The sequence below is a fragment of the Heliangelus exortis genome, chromosome 12, assembly GCF_036169615.1.
Source record: "Heliangelus exortis chromosome 12, bHelExo1.hap1, whole genome shotgun sequence".
NCBI lineage: Eukaryota > Metazoa > Chordata > Aves > Apodiformes > Trochilidae > Heliangelus > Heliangelus exortis.
Window position 1 is genome coordinate 11,425,288 of NC_092433.1, and position 21,443 is coordinate 11,446,730.

The window sequence follows — 21,443 nt, forward strand, 5'->3', positions numbered from 1 at the left end:
AGCATGTCAAATCTAAGCAGTATTAACAACAACAACAACGAAAAGCAACCAAAAAACAACAAATGAAAAAAATAACACACCACACGATCAGAAGTTTTCAATAAAGGTAAAAAGTATTCGGTTTTTAATATGCACTTAAGTCACAGTATCTGTTTGGAGATCATTACACCAGGTAACATTTTTGTTGTATTCTCAAAGTATTTTACAAGAGCCTGTCTTTACACCAGAGGAGCAGGCACTAACTAAAAGGAACCCAAGAACTGTGGTTTCAGAGCAAAAATAAATCCAGTGATCTGCATTCTTTCTATTCACCTCTGTCAATGGTTGTACAAGACACTGTTAAAAATGCAAAACCCAACACAATAAGCAAGCAAAATCAAAGGAGAAGCACATTTCAACATTTTTCTGGCAGTCCTTACCTGATGCTGGTATTAAAATGCAAACATAATCTAGTAAGGCCATTTGAAATTACTTTGCAATTTCTAGATTTAGGCCATTTTCAATGTCTGTATTCACTCGGGAAAAAAAAAATCTTCAAGAAAAAAAAATCATTTAATGTCCTTTCTACTAATAGAACAGAATACATTAAAAAAGAGCAGCTATTGATCAGAACATACTGAAATGAAGACAGACCTGGTGTGCTACTGGAATTTTAGCTGAAAGCTATATATATTTAAAGACAGTATTCAAGTCAAAACTCAAGGAGAACTTGAGGGTAAAAACAGCTGTTAAAGTGGTAACTGTGCCTGACAGGTTAGGCAGTACATACAGATACTCATTCTTTTTGCAGTATTTTATTTGCAAGGCTGTAGCACTGAAATTTCCCCATCAGCAATAAATTATTTACTATGATACAGTGTAAAGAACAATGTTGAAACATTTCTTGACTCAAAAGACAGACATACTGCAAAAGTCCATGTCTCTGAAAATGAGAAATGGAGACAACAGCCTCCTTGCATCTTCATTAGCTAGATCCCTTTTGCTCTTTGGCAACAGGAGCCTCCATAGGAGTAGCCTCCAAATCTTTGCTTGACTTCTCCTTTTCTTCATTTTCATCCTCTTGAGGGTAAAGATCTGGGTACTTTTGCATGCATTCCTGCATGGCACGAAATTGGTCCACACAGTCTGATCCCTTTATTTCTTCTGTGCTATAGTGGAAACAAGAAAAGGCTGACTTGAACTGTTCTCCACAGGGACCACTAGCCATTCCACCCAGACATGGGCAATTCCAATTGATATCTCCATTGGGCAATATCAAGCCTGAGCAAACAAAAGAGAAGAAAAGTTAAGTGCTCCTCCCAAAAAATGAGTTCATTCAGTCAATGCTAGTCTGCAGGTGTAAGCTGAAGAACTAACAATGCCATATTATTTCTGTAGCTTCAAGGGTGCTGAACACCTTTTACTTTCTGGTCTGTTTCTATTCTCATCCATATGATTCTTGACTGGACACAAGTGATGTAAGATCAAGATTCATGCCTGAAATAAGTCTTTCTCTGGACTACAGACCGCTGAGAATATTCTAAGGAAACTGCAAAACATGCAGAAGTCAAGTCAACCCACTTGCCAGACTCTGCCAGAGAAACAAGTAAGCCTTAAAATAATGTAGGCCACAATGTGATGCTGCGGTTCAGCAAAAGCAGCTCTATGTTTATTGCTATCTTAAAATGAACAAAAGAAAATTTTACTCTGATTTGCAATTTAAGGATGCGACTCAGTCAATTCGGTTCAGCAGAAAATTAGATTCAGTCAAATCTCAGTGTTGATCAGTTTCCTTTTAGTTACAGAAGTCTCCTTTACATGATTTAGTCAACTAGAGTAGTGCTGTTATTTATCATGGATCATGATTGATTTGGCAAGCTAGTTTTATAAAATACCTGTAATAAACACTGTACTATGAAGATACACCTAGCAGAGTGCATCATACAGTGCATCTCTGGATGCCCAGAGGAAAAGCAGAACTTCTGAGGCAAGGAAATGGATGGCTGGTGCCAGATTCCTTCTTGCCAAGGATGACAAAGCACAAAGATGATGACCATACGTGTAGAAGAAAAACAGCTTTCTTTGTAAATTAGATTTTGAAGTCCTATATTTCTCCTCACTGACATCAGTCCTTTTAAACAGTAATTTTTCTCCAAAAAAATACACGAAGACTTCTGAAATGTTCCTGAAGAGACTACAGCAATAAAGTTCCTTGTAAAATAATTCTCTTAAATTGCTCCTTTTAGATCCAGAACTGCCTTGTAAGCATGCAAATTTTAACATCAATGTAAGAATTATCCCATAAACAACAGATTCTTGTATATCATAAGCACTAATATGTATATATTAAATCACTGAAACAGCATCACTTTCAGATGTTATTTGCACATAAACCAGGCCTTTAAAAACAACAAAATGAGAGTAATAAGGCAAACTTTTCCTTCCTGGTAATTGCAGCAGAATTCTCACTTCAGTGAGTAAGTGTATCAGCGAGCTTAGAACACAATTAAAATGGAAACAGATTTCATCTTTCACTCTCCCTGAAGCACAAGTCTGCAACAGAAAGGATTACTATTTTTAATTAAAATATTATTTAAACTTCTTTATAACGCAGCCTGAACCTCATGGATCCTTTAGGCGATTATCTACTTGAGCTTATGCCTGGGAAAGAAAAAACAGCCCTGCTTACATCATAGCAGACTGAGGCTTGCACTAGCAAGTAACTGGTGACATCACACAACCCAATCTCTCTTAGCTCATGGGATCTGTTAATACCAGGGATGAAGGCAGACCCAGCTGCATTTATGTCAAGACTTGTTTTTGTACTTGCTGTAATGAAGTCCAACTGCTGGTCTGAGAAAAATTTTTTCCTTCTTACATGACAAACATTCAACTGACAAGTTGATCTGCCAGTGATTCACCATGCAAAATGACAGACACAAAGGAAGCAGAATTGAAAAGAATATTGTCAGTCACAACAGCAGTCCTGTACATCTGATAATTCGTCAAGATCTTTCTTAAAAGGAAGTAGGGCCTTTTCTTCATCTGTCCTCTGTGGAAACCATTTCAACACTGACTCTGAAATGACAGGAACAAGTTTGGAGAAACAGAGGAAGTGGACAGGAACAACCTGTGTTTAAGGTGCAATTCCATAAGCACTTTTAGCCAACTCTCCTATCATGGCTGCAATGCTAATAAAAATTAAATTTTCATACATAAAACTCACCAATGCCTTCTTCATATATGCCCAATAAATCAAGAAATTATTCTAACTGATGGGAGTAAAGATCTCAATCAAAACTAGAGGTCTTTCACATTTAAATTCTTCCATCTGCAATACCTTAGACCAGAAAGAGGCTTTACAGTGAGAATACTATTTCAGAACTGCAGCAAATGAACTCTTAATTCTTTTCTGTCACAGTTGTTAAAAGGCACATACCATAAACTTTGATATATGTATAATAAATCTGTTCTTTTCCAGATATGACTTTTCTGTGTACAGCACAGCATAAAAGATAAAGAGAGTCATTAGAGTTAACTATGCCACAGAAGTTGAACACTGGAAATCAAGTCTTCTATTCAAAGTATAAATTAAATTAGAAAAGCCTGCATGTTACTTTATGTACAGTAAAGCCCTTTCTGGTTTTCTTTTAAATAAAAACCACATGAGCCAGAGCTTCTGCACTTCAACATACTAAAAATATTTTGCCCATATGTCTTCCTGCCCACAAATTTCACCCCCATTTAGATGCAGCTACATTCTGTGATGTCAATTGTTTCTCTGTTTTGATCTGATGCATTGTAGCCAAAGACTGTTCAAGTGAGAAGTTTTCAGACAACCCTTAAAATATGGCAGTAATTTACCAGGTGCTAAGAAGAGAAAAAACAAACAAACAAACAAAACCTACAAACAACCCCCCACACACAAAAACCCAAACCAAAGACAAACACCAAAACAAAGAACCCAAACTTTTTAGTAGTTCTTAAACAAGACTATCTCACTTTTAACCACAGACACTCCTATTTTCACTGTAAGGTGTCCCTGACATGAGTAGCCTCTGACTTTATTTTCTTCCCTGCTCTATAGGTCAGGAATCAAGTGTTCTAGCTTGCTGTTAATACAGGATTGCTAGGAAAAAAAAACCCGACCACCTCTCCTCCTCATTATGGCCTGTCTGTATTTGGCAATATACACATAAGAGGAATCAATAAACATGGCATTTAAACAAGTAGGAAAAAGCTCTTTTAATTTTGCTATTTTATTACCATAATGTGTGGCACAAGACTATGTACTTGTGGTATTTGTACAACCAGAAACAGAATAATCTGGAGCCAAAGTATGGGATGTGAGATAGAAGAAAAAAAATTTCCTCTCTGTTAAGTACCAAGAAAACTGCTTCCTATGTTCACATTCCAAACCTTTGTACTACATCTCTGTTATGCTAGATCTGAGATGGGCAACCTTCCCTTCCCCTTAAATCCAGTGTCAAAACCAGATATTTAGTTACAGTACCAATATGCACACATTTGCTGTTGCTAGATAGACACCTTTTACTAACAGAATATTTAACTATCATGATTTTAAGGTGAAAGACAGGTGAACTTTAGGCAACTACACATAGAATCAATATAAACTGCACACATCAATTTACTTAGTTAATCAGCCAGCCACTTTGTTTAGCTGTACACCAAGCAAAGTGACCTAACAGTTCAGTGAATGATAAAAATCTCCAAAGATTTGCAGGTTCTCTAGATAGTTTTCTATCAGACTAGGAATTATATTATTAATTCAGGTACTGATCTAAAACAACATGAAATTTATATAATCTGTCATTGTTCTCATTTGGGTGATCATAAAATTGAACAGACTCATCACTGCTGGCAAGCAAAATATTTAAATTTATCTACTGACTACATACAGTTGTCATGAAGCCGAGATAGGCAGCTAAATGAAAAACTATTTCAACACAAATCTATGTGTGAAAAACGTTTTTTTAAGGACACAGGAAGATAGGTTCAAATTGAACTACATATCATACCAGCTCACCAAGGGACCTTCGTGCTCCGGCTGCTAAAATGTGCTTAAACACTGCCCTCTAAAGGTCATGGAGCCACTTGCAGAACTTTCACTTTCAAATTTCAAAAAAAATTTAAAAATTGCAAAAAGGGTAAGGCATTTACTTCAATCTCAGCTGAGCTGAAAGCAGTGACATCACTTAATTCAAAGTGAACATGCTTAAAGATCTCTAAGCATAAAGGCAATTAGAAAAAAATTAACCCATATTCACAGAGATGTTCATGAAGATTTATTAAACTAGGGCAAATTTTAGTTAATCATAATAATAGGAAGGATTATTTCACTTATCTGTTAAAACCAACCCTAAATATGCTCTGTACAATCTGACTCTACAAGTCTGTATCTCAGAAATATTCTACTTTCTTACATCTCCATTTTCAGGTTAGATCTTTTTCATGTGAGAACCGTAAACTTCACTGAAAACTTAAAACTTGCATCTTTTCAAGGCGAGATGGCTACAAGCTAAAAACAGTAATTTGAACTTACCTGGCATGTAATATTGAAAGATACCACTATCAGTAGTAGTTATAGATATTACTACTTGTAGAGTACAGGATTAGTCATATACATATACAAATTGCATTAACTCAGATATTTAGAGATGACCAAATTAGACAACTTCAGATGCACACAGGCAGAAGAACAACTCACATCCATTACAATGGTACATAACTCACCTCAGCTTCTCTGAAAATTGCATTTTATAATTTAAAACATTGAAAAAAACAGCTATAATTTTTTACTGGCAGCTATAATTTTTAAGCTGTCTTTGTTAATACAAAGAAAGGAAGGGAAAGTTTTTTTCTGAATACCTCTGGCTACTAACTAAAGCTGTAAGCCATCAAACTGATGTATTTGAACAGGCCACTTTCACTAGAAGACATGGAGTAAAAAAACAGCACTGTAAGGAAAGCATGTTATTTGTGATGTCCTGATTTGGAAGATAAAACTGGTAAGATTTTGGGTGCTTATCTTCTGAATAACTACTGTTCTCAGTCTTTAAAAAATGATGTTTTGTTGCTACTTCATACAAGGTCTGTTTTCTGTCTTTCTTTTTTTACAACTGTTAGAGCACAACCCATGTGATCTATCACTCCTGCTTACTACTGACCATGTTCTTCATAAGGGTCATCTGGGTCATCGGCAACCAGCTCAGCACTGCTTGGTGTCTCATGGTCCTCCTTGGTCGCAAATATAATTCTGTCTTTTCCTGTCACACAGGAGACAACAAGGAAAAATTCAGAGAAAACTGAGACAGAAGGAAGGAGGCACTTAAAAAGCTGTTGAACACCACAAGGTAATAAGATACTCAACATGATGCACTGAATAATGAATTCCACTGTACTTATCAATCACCTTCAATTAGAACAGTTGCTGGTTCAGAGGAAAACACACACAAATGAACTTCTACTCAACTAAAATTCCAATTTTCACAGCAACATACTGTAATGGCTGCATATCTCAGCACAGTTCATTGAACTGTGAAGCTGAGAAGCTGTTTCAAAACACACAACCATTACAAGGATTAACCAAGACTAAGTGATTAGGCAAAAAAAAGGAAAAGTGAAAGAGAAACTATACAAAATTACAACAAAGTTCAATAGGTGGTGTAAAATTTACAGTAATTTTCTGAATTCAATATTGAAGAGCACCTTAACAGTGTAGAATCAACTATATGGAAAGGTGCTGTGAACACTGCCAGGGACAGAAAACACCACAGTGTACTTTTTGCTCTTGTGCCACTCTTGATTGAACAAAAGTTCTGTAGCGGGGTGTGGGGAGGCCTGGCAGGAAACCCGAGGAGAGTTCTCCAGCATCTCTATAGAACTATAAAAAGCACACTGAGGCTGACACATGCATAAAAGAACTGCTAGCTCAACCTCTTCTGAATTCACAACTGAGTATTCTTTGGGTGGAAAGATTATCTAAGTCCCCCAAAAACTACCTCTAAATTAATAAAGGCCACTGCAATGACTCAGCATATTAGAAACTGGTATCTTCTTGCCCCTCCGTGTGACATCAACCAGCAGATATTCAGTATCTTCGTTCATTTTGCTCAGAAACCACCGTGTATTTAAACATGCTTCAGAAACCGACAAATCTAAACCCTTTTTAAAGGTACAAGTTTTCTGTCAACTCATTCTGTTGACAGAATGCATTCCTGCAAACTTTACAATGCAGAGTGGCCACTTGTTTCCTACATTAAAGAAACATAAGAACTCTAACCTCTGTAATTTGGCAGGATGCTATAACTTACAAATCTTGCAATGATGCAAGATTAAAAAAAAAAAAAAAAAAATTAATTAAAACCAATGAGGTCCATAGGTTATAACTACCTCATTGCAATGTATAATTGGCGTTCAGTGTGCCAGAGTTTGTAACTTCAAACTGGCATTTAGAACTACAGGAGGTCTTTTCCTCCAGTTTGAAACTTTACAGTAGGTAAAGGGAGTGGGGGGAAAAAACCATCTACCCCACGACGTTAAGTGGTCAGGGCTTGTCAATACCACAACCCACACATAATGAATGCCTCATACAGACACAGAAACCGAACGCTCGCTCTCTGCCCAGCCTGGCCATCTGCAGTGTTTTCTTTAAAGGGGTTAAAACACCACCACCACCACCCCTGGCCACTTAAACTAAGCCAGTAAAAATTTAACCCCTACGGGAAGGCACCATTCCGCGCCGCATGCCTCAGCCACCCCACAGCAAAGCCCAGCGAGCTAAAATAAGAGCCCTGAGGTGCAGAGCACGCTCAGCTCCGGCCATTTCGTGGAGACGGGTGGAGACCCAGTTGCAGGGCGGCCTTTGCTCCCCGCATTCGCCGCTACCCGCCGCCGGGACCCGCACACCGCCTCTCCCCTCCCAGGCCGTCCCGGAGGACCACCCCCCTCATTGCCAAACCTCCTGCCCTGGCTTCCAGCCTACCCTGAGGGGAAAGGTCAGAGGAGGGAGGCGAGGCAGCCCCCGCCGCCACACACGGCCCGCAGGCGGCCCTCGCGCCTTTTCTCCCCTCAGGCTGCGCCTTCCCTTCACGGGCTGAGGTGAGCGGGCAACCGCCACGCTTCTCCCTCACCCTCTGGTCGCCTCAGGGCGAGCCCGCCAGGCCTGTCGCGGCGGCGTGACATTGGGAGGGCACCCGGGCGCACCTTCTTGCCTGCAGTAGGACATGGCGGAGCCGTCCGGTGCCTTCGCCCGCAGCGCCAGCGGACTGACCCCACCGCCCTCTCCACTCTCTCTCCGCCACAGCCGCGGCAACGGGCAGCAGCGCGCCGCTCCACGTTATGACCTCCCGCCTCCGGAAGCACCTTCCCTGCCCGCCGGCAGCCGCTGACGCACCTCCTGCTAATGGCAGCCCGAGAGCGGGGGCGGGGGAGGGAGCAGCCGACCCTCCCAGGCACAGCCTCGGAGCTGGACTACACCTCCCAGCTGCCCCGCACCTGCCCAGAACTACGACTCCCGGGACGCATTGCGGGGGCGCGGGAGGCGGGAGGGCCGGGTCAGCCCTCGGGAGGTGGGCGCGGCTGCGGGTGGCTCTTGGAACGGGGCTCCTGGAACGAGACTCCTGAAGCTTCTCTGCGGCTTCTCCAGGGGGATACCCGGCAAGGGCAAGAAGCTCAAGATGTCAAGGAATGTAGGTGCTGCTCGGGGCTGCTGCTGCTGTTGCTCCGCGCTTTGTGTGACGATCCCCGGGGCTGGGCCCTTCCCGCTCCGGCCGCTCCCCCCGGGGAGAGCTTGCGGGACAGTGGCGGAGGGGACGCGGCCACATCCCGCCTGGCGGTCACATCCCTCCTCCCTTGGTTGTATCTGCTAATTCGAAGTTACTTCTTGGTTACTCTCCACAGCCAGCCTACAAACTCTGAGTGCTGCTAGGTGCAAGCCCCCGGGCTTCCCCGCTTTAATGTGGTATGGGCTAGGATAGCAAGAGTAATTTTGTTTTAAGCTGTCTTTTTGTTGTCCCAAGATGCAATTATTTGGAAGCATGCTGGCTGTTCTGCACTGGTGAGGTAAAATGTAGCTTGTTATTTATAGCTATGTTTCAGCTGGTCTGGAATTCAGGAGTATTACTCAATTTGTCATAGCCTGGATACAGGGTGTGGGCACCAAATAGGGAACCTAGAGACAGGCTGAAGAAAGCTGGAAGGAACATGCTGAACCACTAGAATAGGATTTTTTTCCCTCACTACGCTTGAGTTTTACTTACTGAGTGTGTTTTTGGTATCAGAAGTGTGATGAGGCATTTGATGTGTGGAAAAGTTCTGGTGCAAGGCAGGAGGTGCTACTCTGTTAGGCAGCAGTACCAACAAAGCTAAAAGACTTATTTTTAAACCTTTTATATTTATTTATTTATTTTCCTTTTTCACACCAATACTGCTTTTTTGGGGGTTATCTCTGACAGTTCTCTGACACGGGCAGCAGAAAAGAACATGTTAAAATCACGAGCCAGTCTAAACCAGGGTTCCTGGAGAGGCTCAGCGAGACTTCTGGAGGAATGCTGATGGGACTTGTGACATTTCTTCTGTCTTTCTACCTTCTTTTTACCAATGAAGTAAGTGAAATACTGTCAGAGCTTCAAAATTTTGCATCTGAGTGACATTCAACTAGGTTTGCACTGATAAGCTTACTGTAATGATCGTGTTAAAGCTTTATTATTTCATCCATGTGAAAAGGACGTTACATCTGAAGAGTCTGCTGCTTATCATTGGGATATAACAGAAGAGTAAAATCACTGGGCCAGCGATTTTCTTTCTGTAGAACTGAGTGTTGTATAGACAGTGTTATATTATGTCTTGGTTTTAGATTAGAAAAACTCTTAAAGTAAGTAGGGAATTCTAACAGTCAGCCCTTGCAAACATGCATGCTTTTGGCAGTTTTGGAGTTTGGCAGTTTTGGGGGAGCAGAATTCTGTGAATTTCCAACTTAAGACTTACTTTTTTATCTCTACAAGAGGGAAAAGCAGTGGCTTTGCAGGAAAGAGCACACCATAGTATGATGGTAAAGTAAGGAAAACTGCCCATGCTCCTGCTTTGCACAATGTGTTTTGAGAGTATACAAACATTCCTTGAGGTCTTCAGATCACTTGTCTGCTCACCTTTTTCACAAAATACCACTTGTGCTGTCAATTCTTGACAATGTGATTTTGTTTTTCTTGATTGCAGGGACGAGCTCTAAGGACAGCCAAATCTCTTGATGAGGGACTTTCTCTTGTGATCTCTCTTGATAGCATCCACAGTGTGTCTCAGCAGAATGAAGGGAGATTGGTGCACTTAGCTGGCCCTCTGAGTACATCTAAGGTAAATGGAATAATATATTGAAGATATGAGCATTTCAAGCTTAGCAGTAAGGGAAAGTCTTTGCTAATTAAAATTATGTTTGATATCCAGGAAGAGGATGTGTAGCTTTTCTTCTCCTCTGTAAGCATTGCCAGCTACCATCCAAGGTTTAATTCTTGGCCTGGAATCAGGTAGATACTGTACAGCCTTCATCTCACTACCCCCAAGCAAAGGCCATGTCTAGATGCATTTACCTTCCCACTGCCTTTGGAAAATTACAGATCCCCTTTGCAGGGGAAACCTATTTTGTCTTCCTGATACTATAAAGTATCTGCTCTTGAAGTACAGAGGCTCTGCTGGTTCTGACTTTCCAGTCGTGGTAACATTTCCTGTGCACTGCAGCAGCCCATACACAGCATGGTAGCATCCAGCAAGATAAAATTTCCCACTGATTTAAATACAGCACAAGAAGCTGTGAGGGGACATTGCCAGGAAAACTGACCTAAACTGGCCATATGACAACATGCTGAACAATAAAGCTGGGAGAATTGGCCAGAGCAGGGATAAGGGATGGCTGCTGAGGGACTAACTGGGCATTGGGCAGTGGCTGTTCAGCAGTCACATTATGCATTCCTTGTTTTACGTATTCTTTTATCATTATAATTGTTTTTCCTTCCTTTTCTGCCCTATTAAATTGTCTTTACCTTAACCCGTGGGTTTAACTTTTTTTTAAACCCGATTCTCACCCCCGTGCCACTGAGGCAGAGGGAGAGTGAGCAAGTGGCTGTGTGGTGCTTAGTTTCCAGATGGGGTTAAACCAACACAAACTCTTAAGCCTGCATACCAATAAGCAGCATTTGTGGTTTATTCTTCACTGTGGCAATAATTTTTGATGAACATTCTCTACGTAAGATTTATCAGTTCTATAAAGAGATGCTCTTTTTTTGTCTTTAGTAACATTTATACTGTATTCAACTATGTGTAACCTACTAGTCATGTACAGTGAGGTATGTAAGTGTGTTTGATAGTAAAAGTATGGTGTTGGAGTTTGTGAGGTACAGATTTTATACTAATTTTCTATTTTATTTATCTCTTAAATAGCCTTTGTTTGATCCCAGCTATGGGCTCTCTATCTGGGCTGTCAAACTTAAGCGTAACGTGGAAATGTACCAGTGGGTGGAACGTGAAGAATCTACGTAAGTGAAAGGAATTGATGAAAGTTGTTTATAAAGCTGTTGTGTTAACAACAGTTTTCTTTTCCTGCCATCAAAGGGAAAATCCAACTCCTTAAGACAGGAGAATTTTACAACTCTTGGGTTTCATTGGAGTCACTTGCTTCCTTGAATACCTCAGGTCTTGTATCTGGTCAATGCTGCAGACTTTGCATCTGACAAAATTTGAATAACATCCAAGGCCTTTTATCAGATCTTTCCACTTCCTGATTTTGTTAAGCTTCATAAATTATTTTTTGGCCTCTGTGCTGTAGCTGTGGGTTTTTTCATTACTGCCTGACGTTGTGCCATCTCAGAGCACATTGATCTATATTCATCATATGTGTTTGTGTTTTCAAGAGAATTCAAAGATCTTGCTCTCCTTTCTAGTGTTCCTAAAGCTTCTTTTATTCATTGATATATTATCTACCCATCAGGATTTCTGTAACTCTCCCCCAGAATACTCCCTGCCTGCTCATTGATTAGTGGAATCAAAAACATTGTCCCAAAATACTTAGTCCTGATTTTTTTTTCAAATAAAACTCTATAATCCTCTTTTTCCCTCCGTCTACTAAGCCTTTCCCACTTCTGTTCTTTAAACTTGAACATGGACCCTTCAAGACATTTTTTTTTCTGTCCTCAGAAAGATTTTACAATAAGATTTTTGCTGAATCCAGAAATTTTATCATATTTTCCCTTGGCTTTCATAGGTGATTATAATTATTCACTTGTTTGGGTTTGTTTTTATTGTTTGTTTGTGGGGGGTGTTTTTTTTTTTTGTTGGTTTGGTTTAGTTTTGTTTTCATTTTATTAGTTGGGTATTTTTTTGATCTATCAAAGTGGGGTTTAACTTTTGTTAGAAAAGTAAGTGAACCCAACAATTTTGGTTATGAATTCCAGAGTAAACTGATAAACCCATTGACCCAAAAACTATTTGTTTGATACCTGCAGCCTAACGTACACTGGACTATTTAAAAGCAATTATAGTCCTATTATATCCAGTTGAATCTAGAAGTCATATTCTTTTCTTGGACTTTTTGACACTTGGAACTTTTTGACACATGACTATGAGGGGAATCTCTTATTTTCATACATGTGCAAATTGAAGTACTTAATTAAACCAAGACAAGAATTCTTGGTTCTTAGAAGACTGACAAACCTTATCCTTGATAATCAAAACCCAACATTAATTTACAGCTGTGAAAGTAAAGTGCAAATTTCAGTTGCTTGAGAAACTCACATTACTTTCTAATAGGCATTACTGCAGTGTAGATACCTTTTCAAATGGATTTACAAAACTGTAATAAAATGTTAGCTACTTTGCAAGTAGAAGAGGGAATATGTTTCTGTTTTATTAAAAATTCCATTGACAGTAGTATAAAAGATAATAGCTGTTACCTAGCTCTGACACTGCAGAACTCGGGTTCCAAATGTTTTTTGCATCAGAAAAAAAAAGAAGTTGTGAAGGTGTGAAAAATAACTTCAGTTTTAACCTGCTTATGGTGCAGCATCTGTAGAAGACTTGTTGATTTAGGTCAGCTTGTCTCACTGTCTTTAATACTGGTTGTTCTGCATCAATCTAGTCAAGACCTTGTTGTTGTCAATGTGGGGATAAAAGGTTTTCAGAATGTTTTCAAAATGTTTTCAGAATAGGTAGTTCAGAGAAAAGTTAGTTGAGTTGTAAAGATATGTTTGTGTTGCCAGTGAGCTGTCTGTGCATTTCATTTGTTAAATTATTCTGCCCTGAGCAGGGGTGTGTGTGCACTGCTTTGGTTCTCATCCCACCCCTTTTCTCTGCAGGGAATATGAAGAGAATGGTGAGATTAAGAAAGAGACAAAGTACTCATATGGTAAGTTGATCAAGAGAAGGTCCCATTTCTCTTATGCATGTAACTTTGGACTTTTACATGTGTAGATTTTTATTTTTATTGTAAAATATGGTATTTTCATGTTGGGAAAGAAAGGAAAGTGGAGAAATAAGCAAAAAATTCTGTTTCCTAAACAAATGGCAGGACCTCCCTTTCTTAGGTAACTGAGGTGGAAGGAGGTGTGCTGCTAGCAAGCAACTACAACAGAAAGCATTAAATCTTGTCTTAGAATTGCTAGAGGTTCAGAGCAGCATCCAAGGATAGGGTGCTCCATAGACAGGACCCTTAAGGTCCTCAGTGGTAGGAGATGAGCAGAGATGGGAGTGTTTTCAAGTGACACCTGAGGTTACTCTTCAGAAGTAGAGTAATTGGGCATGTGTCAGGCATGAGCAGAAGACAATACACAGGGAAGAACACAGGGAAGAATACACAGGGAAGAACAGTGTAGCTCTAGCCTGTAAGACAGCCTGTCTGAGAATCTGTTTAGGTGTTGATACCAGGTAATGAAAACTGCCAACACCTTGTGATGTGCACTGTGGCATTTGCCAAATGCTTTTTTGGCACAGTCAGAACTGAGAGCATTATTCTGATCTGCCCAGTGGCAGAAAAATACTGTGAGTCATCTGGAGATTGGTCTTTGTGCTTCATTTATCTTTGATTAAAGCACATGGATGTGCAACATGGGTGTGAAGCTGTTTCTGGGTGTGATCATAAAAATAGCACAGCTCAGTGAAGCATGGAACCCACCAGCATGGAGATGCAAAGCAGCGAGGGGTGCAGGGAGTGGAACAGCTTTACAGTCAGTGCACTGTGGTTTATTTCTGCCAGTCTTCCCTTCTCACTCTTTGCCCCCTCTCCAGTATGGACTCTCCCCATGCTGCAGTGAAACCATGGAGCATGCTCTCCTTGGACTTTGAAATTTCTTCTGATTTCTCTTACTTCCTTTTGTTACTTCCCTGCCCCATTTGGTGTTTTCTGCCCTTTCTTAAAAGTTGTTTTCATGGAAAACCCAAATTTCAGTGATGGGCTCAGCTGTGGCCTGTAGTGCAGAACCAGCTGTGTCCAACACAGAGCAGTCCCTGACTTCTTCCCACAGAGACCACTTCTGCAGCACCCTCCCACTACCAAAATCTTGCCATGTACCCAATGCACCAGCATATCCCTTACAGCAACACCAACTCCATTGTATAACCAAGCTGGCTTTCCTTCTTCTTTACTCCTTCATGGAAGTAGAACATGCTATACTTAATATGGAAGCTGCTCAAAAAAGGGACTCTAGTTTTGCAGGAGTTCTAAGGAATCTGCTTGAGTCTGTTCTGGGGATGTGGGAAAGCTGCTGTGTCTGGAACACAGGCAGCACTATGGATTTTTGACAGTACAGATACCATCTCTCTCTGTTTCTTGAATGCACCATAATCTACCAGTTTCAGCAGAGCTTGCAGCCTTCCCTCACTAAACTGGATTGTTCCAAAGAGTGGGGCCAAGAGTCAAAGCCTCATAATGGAAGATACCAATAGCAAAGCTCTGACTGTGCAAAGTTTAGTTACAATTCTATCTCTGAAATACTTGTTTTTCCCTAAATCCTGCTATTTGTAGTTAATGTTAGTTGGATGGACTTAAGTGTCAGTACAGACTATCACATACAAGCCTTGATGTAAACAGTATTACTAGAAGTGTTACTTGGAACTTCTTAATTGATTGAGAAGTGCCTTAATAACAAAGATCTGAGTGGCAATTTTTCCTATTTTCTCCTCAACCTATAATTTTTTTTAGATACCGAATGGAAATCAGAAGTTGTGAACAGCAGAAACTTTGATCGAGAAATTGGACACAAAAACCCAAGGTAATTTACCACCTAGCACAGTCACTCTTCTGTCACTGTATCTGATAAAAGATGAAAGCTAAATGACTATATTTGTGACACAGTGAAGTAGTTGAAATGAAAACTTGGTCTTTGGTAGTCGGAAGAACTAAGGCAAAGAGAAATTAGAGATCAGTTCAAAGCTACCTGGTGGAACCAGAATTAAACTATCCATTAGTAATGGCTGGATGCCAGGTTATTATTTCATTACCTCTGGACCCTGTGGTGTCCAGGTAGGAGAACTTGAATGGGTTCCTTTCTGGGCTTTGACACAGAACCTTTTATGTGCTTGTGTGCACCAGCATAGGCAGGAAGCAACCACAAACCCAGGGATGGAATGTAGGGAGTTAAATTTGTTTTTGTTGCCTCACTGACCTGGGGATCCCCAAACCAGCACCTGGGCAGAGGTACACAAGCAGGGATGCAGGGATCACCAACCCTGCTCTTTCTGCCTGTATTTCAAGAATTGATGCAAGGTGTAGTTTACCACTGTGCTTTGATCTTGCTCATAGCAGGACTGGAATCTCCAGTATGTTCAATGTGGTGCTTCTAAGTCTATCACAGGTCTATGTTATCTAAACACAGATGTTCTACTCATCTAACATAAAAGGCTAAACAGCAGTTAATACAATATATGTGTTTTTCTACACCTCATCTGCAAATCATTTGAGCATGTTTATAATCCTCCTCACCTATTTTCTGTTATTTTCCCACACTGCAGCATATTATGTACTTCTAGAGTTTTACTGTAATTCTGAGACTGATCAGGGACTCTCTGTTCTGCAGTGCCATGGCTGTGGAGTCTTTCACTGCTGTATCACCCAACGTCCAGGTTGGAGGCTTTGTTCTTTCGACGGGTAAGGATTGCTCTGTACTGGCGTTGTCTCTGCTGTTGCACCAGCAGCAGCCTTTGGTTCTTCCACAATGTGATAATCAGGAAGCCAGACAGCAAATTGACTGTTCTGAATTAGACACTGGACCTGAGCTTGATTCTTTATTTTGCTTAGGTCTTGTAGATAAAATTGATGACTTCAAGCAGCTGAGCTTGTCAAACCTTGAGGATCCCCATGCTGATGTTACCCGAGGAGGAGATTACTTTTACCACAGCGACAACCCCAGGCGTCCAGAAGTAAGATGAGAAAGATAAACCAAGGCACTGATTACTATTACATGAAAAAGAAGAAAGTTGGAGCATGCCCCATTTTTGTTTAAATATGCAGAAATTAGATGCGTAAAGGGTGTTTCCATGCAGAGTTGTCTGTCTTGTGATTCTCTTGTAAAGAAGTTTTTCTTGACTTCCAATATTTTCTTCTTTGTAGGTGGGAGACCTTCGTGTCTCATTCTTCTATGCAGGTCTGAGTGGAGATGATCCCCATTTGGGTGCTGCTGATAAGGTGAGTCTTGAGCTGTTTTTTTATTTGTAAACTGTGTTTCCCAGCTCAGTAACCAGTAAATCTTTTTTTCCCTTTCTTCCAAGGTGACTGTGATTGCTCGCCAGCGAGGTGATCAGCTGGTTCCATATCACACCAAGTCTGGAGATGTCCTGCATATTCTCTACCCTGGAGATCTCTCAGTGGAGGTGAGATACCACGCTGTACTTACTAATGAAGGGTTAAAAATGGAGATTGTAGTGCAGAAACAGCAGCAAAATTAGCTGCCATTCTCCTTTAGACCTGCTGTAGAGGAGGAGGTAATCAATGGTAAGCACTGGCTTTTCTCCCCTTTTTCTAGGACCATGCATTGTAGCCTATGTTTTTCTTGTAGGTTTCTGCATGTTCTTTGTGTTGCCATCCTTTGCCCACCAGCAGTATGTATTTTGGCTCTAGTTATTCATGATGCTTTTGTTTTTTTTTTTTTAAAGGGACTATTTTATGGATTTTTTTCTTTTTAAAATACCTTTGTGTGATGCTGAACTTCCTTTGCCTTAAAGGCTGTTTCTGTGCCTTCTCATTTTGCTTGTATTTACTTCTTGGTAATTTCCCACTGACACATGCAAGCACACACTTTTTAAGAGGTTGTATGTAAATATAGTAAAAATCAGGCTTTAATTTAAGTAACTGTAGATGCTATCCTCTCTTCAGCTTTTAATAACAGGAGTTGAGGCTTGTTTGAAATTTTTATTGCTATTCTGGCTAAAGAAGAACCTTCAGGCAGAGCAGTTAAAAAGGATTTTGTTTTGAGTTGAGAGAAGCAGTAGAGCCAGCTCCCTGCTGTGAGTCCTGAATCTTCCTTAGACAGAATTTTAGTTTATTGTAAATAAGTTAACTCACTATATATAAATAATTTGTAGAATACTTGTATGTACAAGTAATCAATCAGCCATACATGTTTTTTCCCACTAAGTTCTTTGTTATGTCAAACCCATCTTCATGCATATATTTTATGGGGCCAGAGGGAGACAGCCCATTTTGAAAAAATATTACTCAGAATTCTTGCAAATAGATGTTTGCCTGATGAAATCCACACATAAGTTTTATCATTTTTCCCTGAATACTATGCACTTCCTTTCATACACCTTTCCTTCAGCCACCAGTGCATATTGCACAGACATAGCAAAGTCAGATCTTTTTCCTTCTATTTCATTTAGTTATTAGTGCCTGTTTTTTTCACAGTGATGTTGAATGTATCCATTTGCAGCGAAAAATTTTTTTTCTGTCCATTGTAGTGTTTGAACAGTGCTTGTTTAGCTCAGTTTAGAAAAATGCTGGTTTCTCTTGTGCTGCACTTTGAAACCTATTGTAGTGTGCAGTGATGTTGCTCAAAAAGACCCTGCAGAACGACCTGCAATATGTCTTCTACAAGAGAATTTGTAGTCCTAAAATGCTTTCAGCTCTCATTTGCTCGTAATAAACTAGAATCAAGAGGATCTCAAATTGAGAAACATGCTGGATGTAATGGTGTTTGCTTTCAGGAAGTGTTTCAGAAAGAACATGAGAGTAACAACATGAAGACCTGGGCCCTCCGTGCTGCAGGCTGGCTGGCCATGTTTGTAGGCATCAGCCTGATGATCCGCATCTTTCACACTTTGGGTAAGTCTTTTACAGAAAGGTAGAAGGATTTAGAATTAGGATCAGATCCCTAGAGAGGTCCTCTTGCTCACATATGCACTTAATTAATTTGGAGGTCATGAGGAATCTGTTTTGAACTCAGATTGGATTTGATCTGAAAGTCATTGGACGTAAACAGGATCCCTGAACTGGATAGCTGCTTTGTGAACATTAAAAGAAAATACATAAATATGTCTCTGAAGAGATGAGGATATCATTGCCTTCTATTCAGCTGTTGCTTAATTATTAAATGCCTTGAGGATAGTCTGCTGAGTGCCTTATCCAGCACTCCTCATAATTTCTGTCTTGCAATAGTTAGCGTGCAAATCCTGGGTACAAATAAGACTTCATTTTAAATTACCATATTTTCAACTACTTTATTCCTTGTTTCTTTCTGCAGTGGACTGGTTTCCTGTTGTCAGAGATCTGGTTAACATTGGATTAAAAGCATTTGCCTTCTGTGTAGCCAGTTCACTGTCCCTCCTGACCATCTCCCTGGGCTGGCTCTTCTACCGCCCTCTCTGGGCTCTGCTGATCGCGTCGCTCTCCATAGTTCCAATTGTGGTCGCAAAATCTCGTGTTCCACCAAAGAAGCAGCAGTGAGAAGGAGGTTGTTGGGGTTTTGCACTGAGTTCTGGTTAGAAATGTTTCTGTCCCTGTTAGTGCAGTGTGCTTACAGCCTATCAGAATTCAGCAGTGTGCACCCAGAGTTGGGTCCACCCAGAGAGGGGGCTTGAATGTGATTGTTAGTACATGTTATATATGAAAAATATGGCTATAGGGTGCTTGCTGTCTGTAGGGAGTCAAGGACATCTGCTTTGGGGGAAAAAGCATTTTGGAGTGTCTGTTTTCATCATCCATCAGCGAACAAGCAGATTTGTCTCTTTAACCAGAACTGGCAAGTCCTCAGTGACAGTCTGGGCACCTTGTATATTATGGAGGAAGTGCCACCTTCATCACGTGGGCCATTATGAGATACCCTTAGGAAATGCATGTGTGTACCTGTCTCTGACAAACCCTTGCTCTGCTGCCTTCTCTTGTATGCACAGTCATGTATTGTGTATATTCTGTGGCTGATGAGTCTGAAAATGTACACGTTCAAAGGGAAAACTCATCTTAGTTGAATTTCACACAATACTTGTATGAAATGTATGCATTTGGACTGAGGATTTGCAAAGTAACATGGAATTAATGTGTGGCCAGGTTACAGTGCTCAAAGGTCATACACATTTGTCAGAAGGCATTGATCTCCCCCAACTTTTTAGAAGGCTCTGAAGTTGTTGGTTAAGCATCCAAAACGGTACCCTGGGCTATACCATTGCTTGACTGTTGCAAAAATTTAACTTTAATTTGTGCTTATTTAAGGGGAAACTGAGAGGTCACTAGCCTTTAAAAATAACACTGTTCCCTTGAAACAAAATTGACTTTTATAATTGAATGTATATTCTTTAAAAAATATTTGGGATTTCTTTGCTGTGTATACTTCTACTTCTTGAGTTTCACTTTGTAAGGAAAATGAAGTGAAATAATGAAAACATTTTTTCCTGATAAGATTTCATATGTTGTAGTAGCCTAAATTTTGAGCTTTGTATCATGTTACAGGAATGCCTTCTTGTAGCATTGGTGGGTTGTGTTTACTTATTTATGCTGTAACCAATACTTGAGATTAGAGACTCTCTTTTACTGGTTTTAAGTTTCCCTCCACCTAGAGTCTGCTTTCCAGATGTGCCCCTACACTACAGTGGTTTTTTTCCTGTAAGTATATATAATTCAGTTCAGAAAGAATATCTTCATTAATGAAATCCAGTTAAGACCATCAGGAGAATGTTCCCTGTACCAAAGTAACTTAACTTGAATGTGGATAGAAGCAAATGTTTGCTACAAATCATGATGAATTAGAGAACTGAGTTAAAAATTTTTGAGTAGTAATTACTTTATTGGAATTAGCTTAAATTCTTGTAATTCTTCTGGTATTTGAATGCTGTGAATCCAGTGTCACAGCTCAGTTCCATGTGTAAAAGCAGTAGCAGTGAGCAGAGGGCTATAGGGAGTGCACGTGGTCTCATATGCAGCTGATGTGTGATACCAATATTGTGCCATCTTCCTGCTGCCCTCCAACAACTTTTGCTCCATAACTAAGACTTGTACTCCACTGAGGAGAACAAACATTGGACTGCTGCTTTACCAATGATGCAGGAAATTAACCAGTATTACGGTATTAGAGATGAAGATAAAATTTTCTACTGAAGTGCTGAGCTTTTGTATATTTAATAAAGTGCAGTTTTCAACAGATTGGCCTATAGGTCTTTTAATTACTTTTATGTGTGGCACCTTTCATGTTCAGGTACATGGAGGATTAGTTTGTAGCTTCCATGTGAATTAGCTTGCTACTGCTGGTTGAAATAATTGGCCTTTGGAATTGTTTAGACTGCAAATATTTCCCCATTTTGGGAAGCAAGTTCCCAATACCAGCACAGCTGCTTCTGGTTTATATACTTCTCTGTGATGAAAGGCTGTTCCAGCCTACCATGGTTTTACTCCCTGTTACTGAATACTTAGGTTTAAGTAACTTCCTTGCCTCCTTAAGATTATTTGAAAAACACAATGGTTCAACCTGACTGGCTGCAGCATCTTGTATTTTTAAGGAGAGTGAGGGTTTGACCTATGTATTCAACAGCTTAAAGTCCTTTTGTCATGCATACAAGTGTGTGCACAGGAATTACGCAAAATACAGCAAGACTCCTCTCACAGGCAAGAGCTTCATGTTTCCTAGGCCAGGCACTCTCTTGGGGCCAAGCCTTGCTTTCATTGCACGTACACAAACATTTCTATAGAAACAACTGGTGCAGTATTTCTGTTGCTTCTGTACCAAAATCTGGCAGAACATGTACCTGTCTGTCAATCATCTTCTCTTTCCCCTTAAAGCATATTTACCCTTTCATCTTTTGCATGCCTTAGGTTAGGAGAGCTGGCTCCCTACAGAGCAGAGGAGTAGGATCCTGGTCTCTGAAGATGTTATTGTTTCTTTTCACACCAGCTATAAATAGTCCCCAGACTCATACCTTGATGTCTCTTTGATGAGTTTCCCAAGTTAAGAAGTACCAAGTCGCTTTGGTACAGCTGGTAC

General features: G+C 40.3%; 2 protein-coding genes across 2 annotated transcripts; one reads left to right on the forward strand and one right to left on the reverse strand.

Moving 5' to 3' along the window:
- Positions 1–94: 94 nt before the first annotated feature.
- On the reverse strand, positions 95–8,338 carry CHCHD4 (coiled-coil-helix-coiled-coil-helix domain containing 4). Its single transcript, XM_071756014.1, has 3 exons — positions 8,206–8,338; positions 6,168–6,266; positions 95–1,260 (listed from the first exon to the last, which is right to left on the reverse strand). The coding sequence occupies exons 1-3, from the start codon at positions 8,225–8,227 to the stop codon at positions 965–967; spliced, it is 417 nt and encodes a 138-aa protein (XP_071612115.1). The 5' UTR covers positions 8,228–8,338; the 3' UTR covers positions 95–964.
- Positions 8,339–8,541: 203 nt separating this feature from the next.
- Positions 8,542–20,604, forward strand: TMEM43 (transmembrane protein 43). Its single transcript, XM_071756012.1, has 12 exons — positions 8,542–8,690; positions 9,456–9,605; positions 10,216–10,350; positions 11,431–11,525; positions 13,341–13,390; positions 15,182–15,251; positions 16,056–16,126; positions 16,277–16,398; positions 16,589–16,663; positions 16,747–16,848; positions 18,181–18,298; positions 18,717–20,604. Exons 1-12 carry the CDS (start codon positions 8,679–8,681, stop codon positions 18,917–18,919), a joined length of 1,203 nt encoding a protein of 400 aa, XP_071612113.1. The 5' UTR covers positions 8,542–8,678; the 3' UTR covers positions 18,920–20,604.
- Positions 20,605–21,443: the final 839 nt, after the last annotated feature.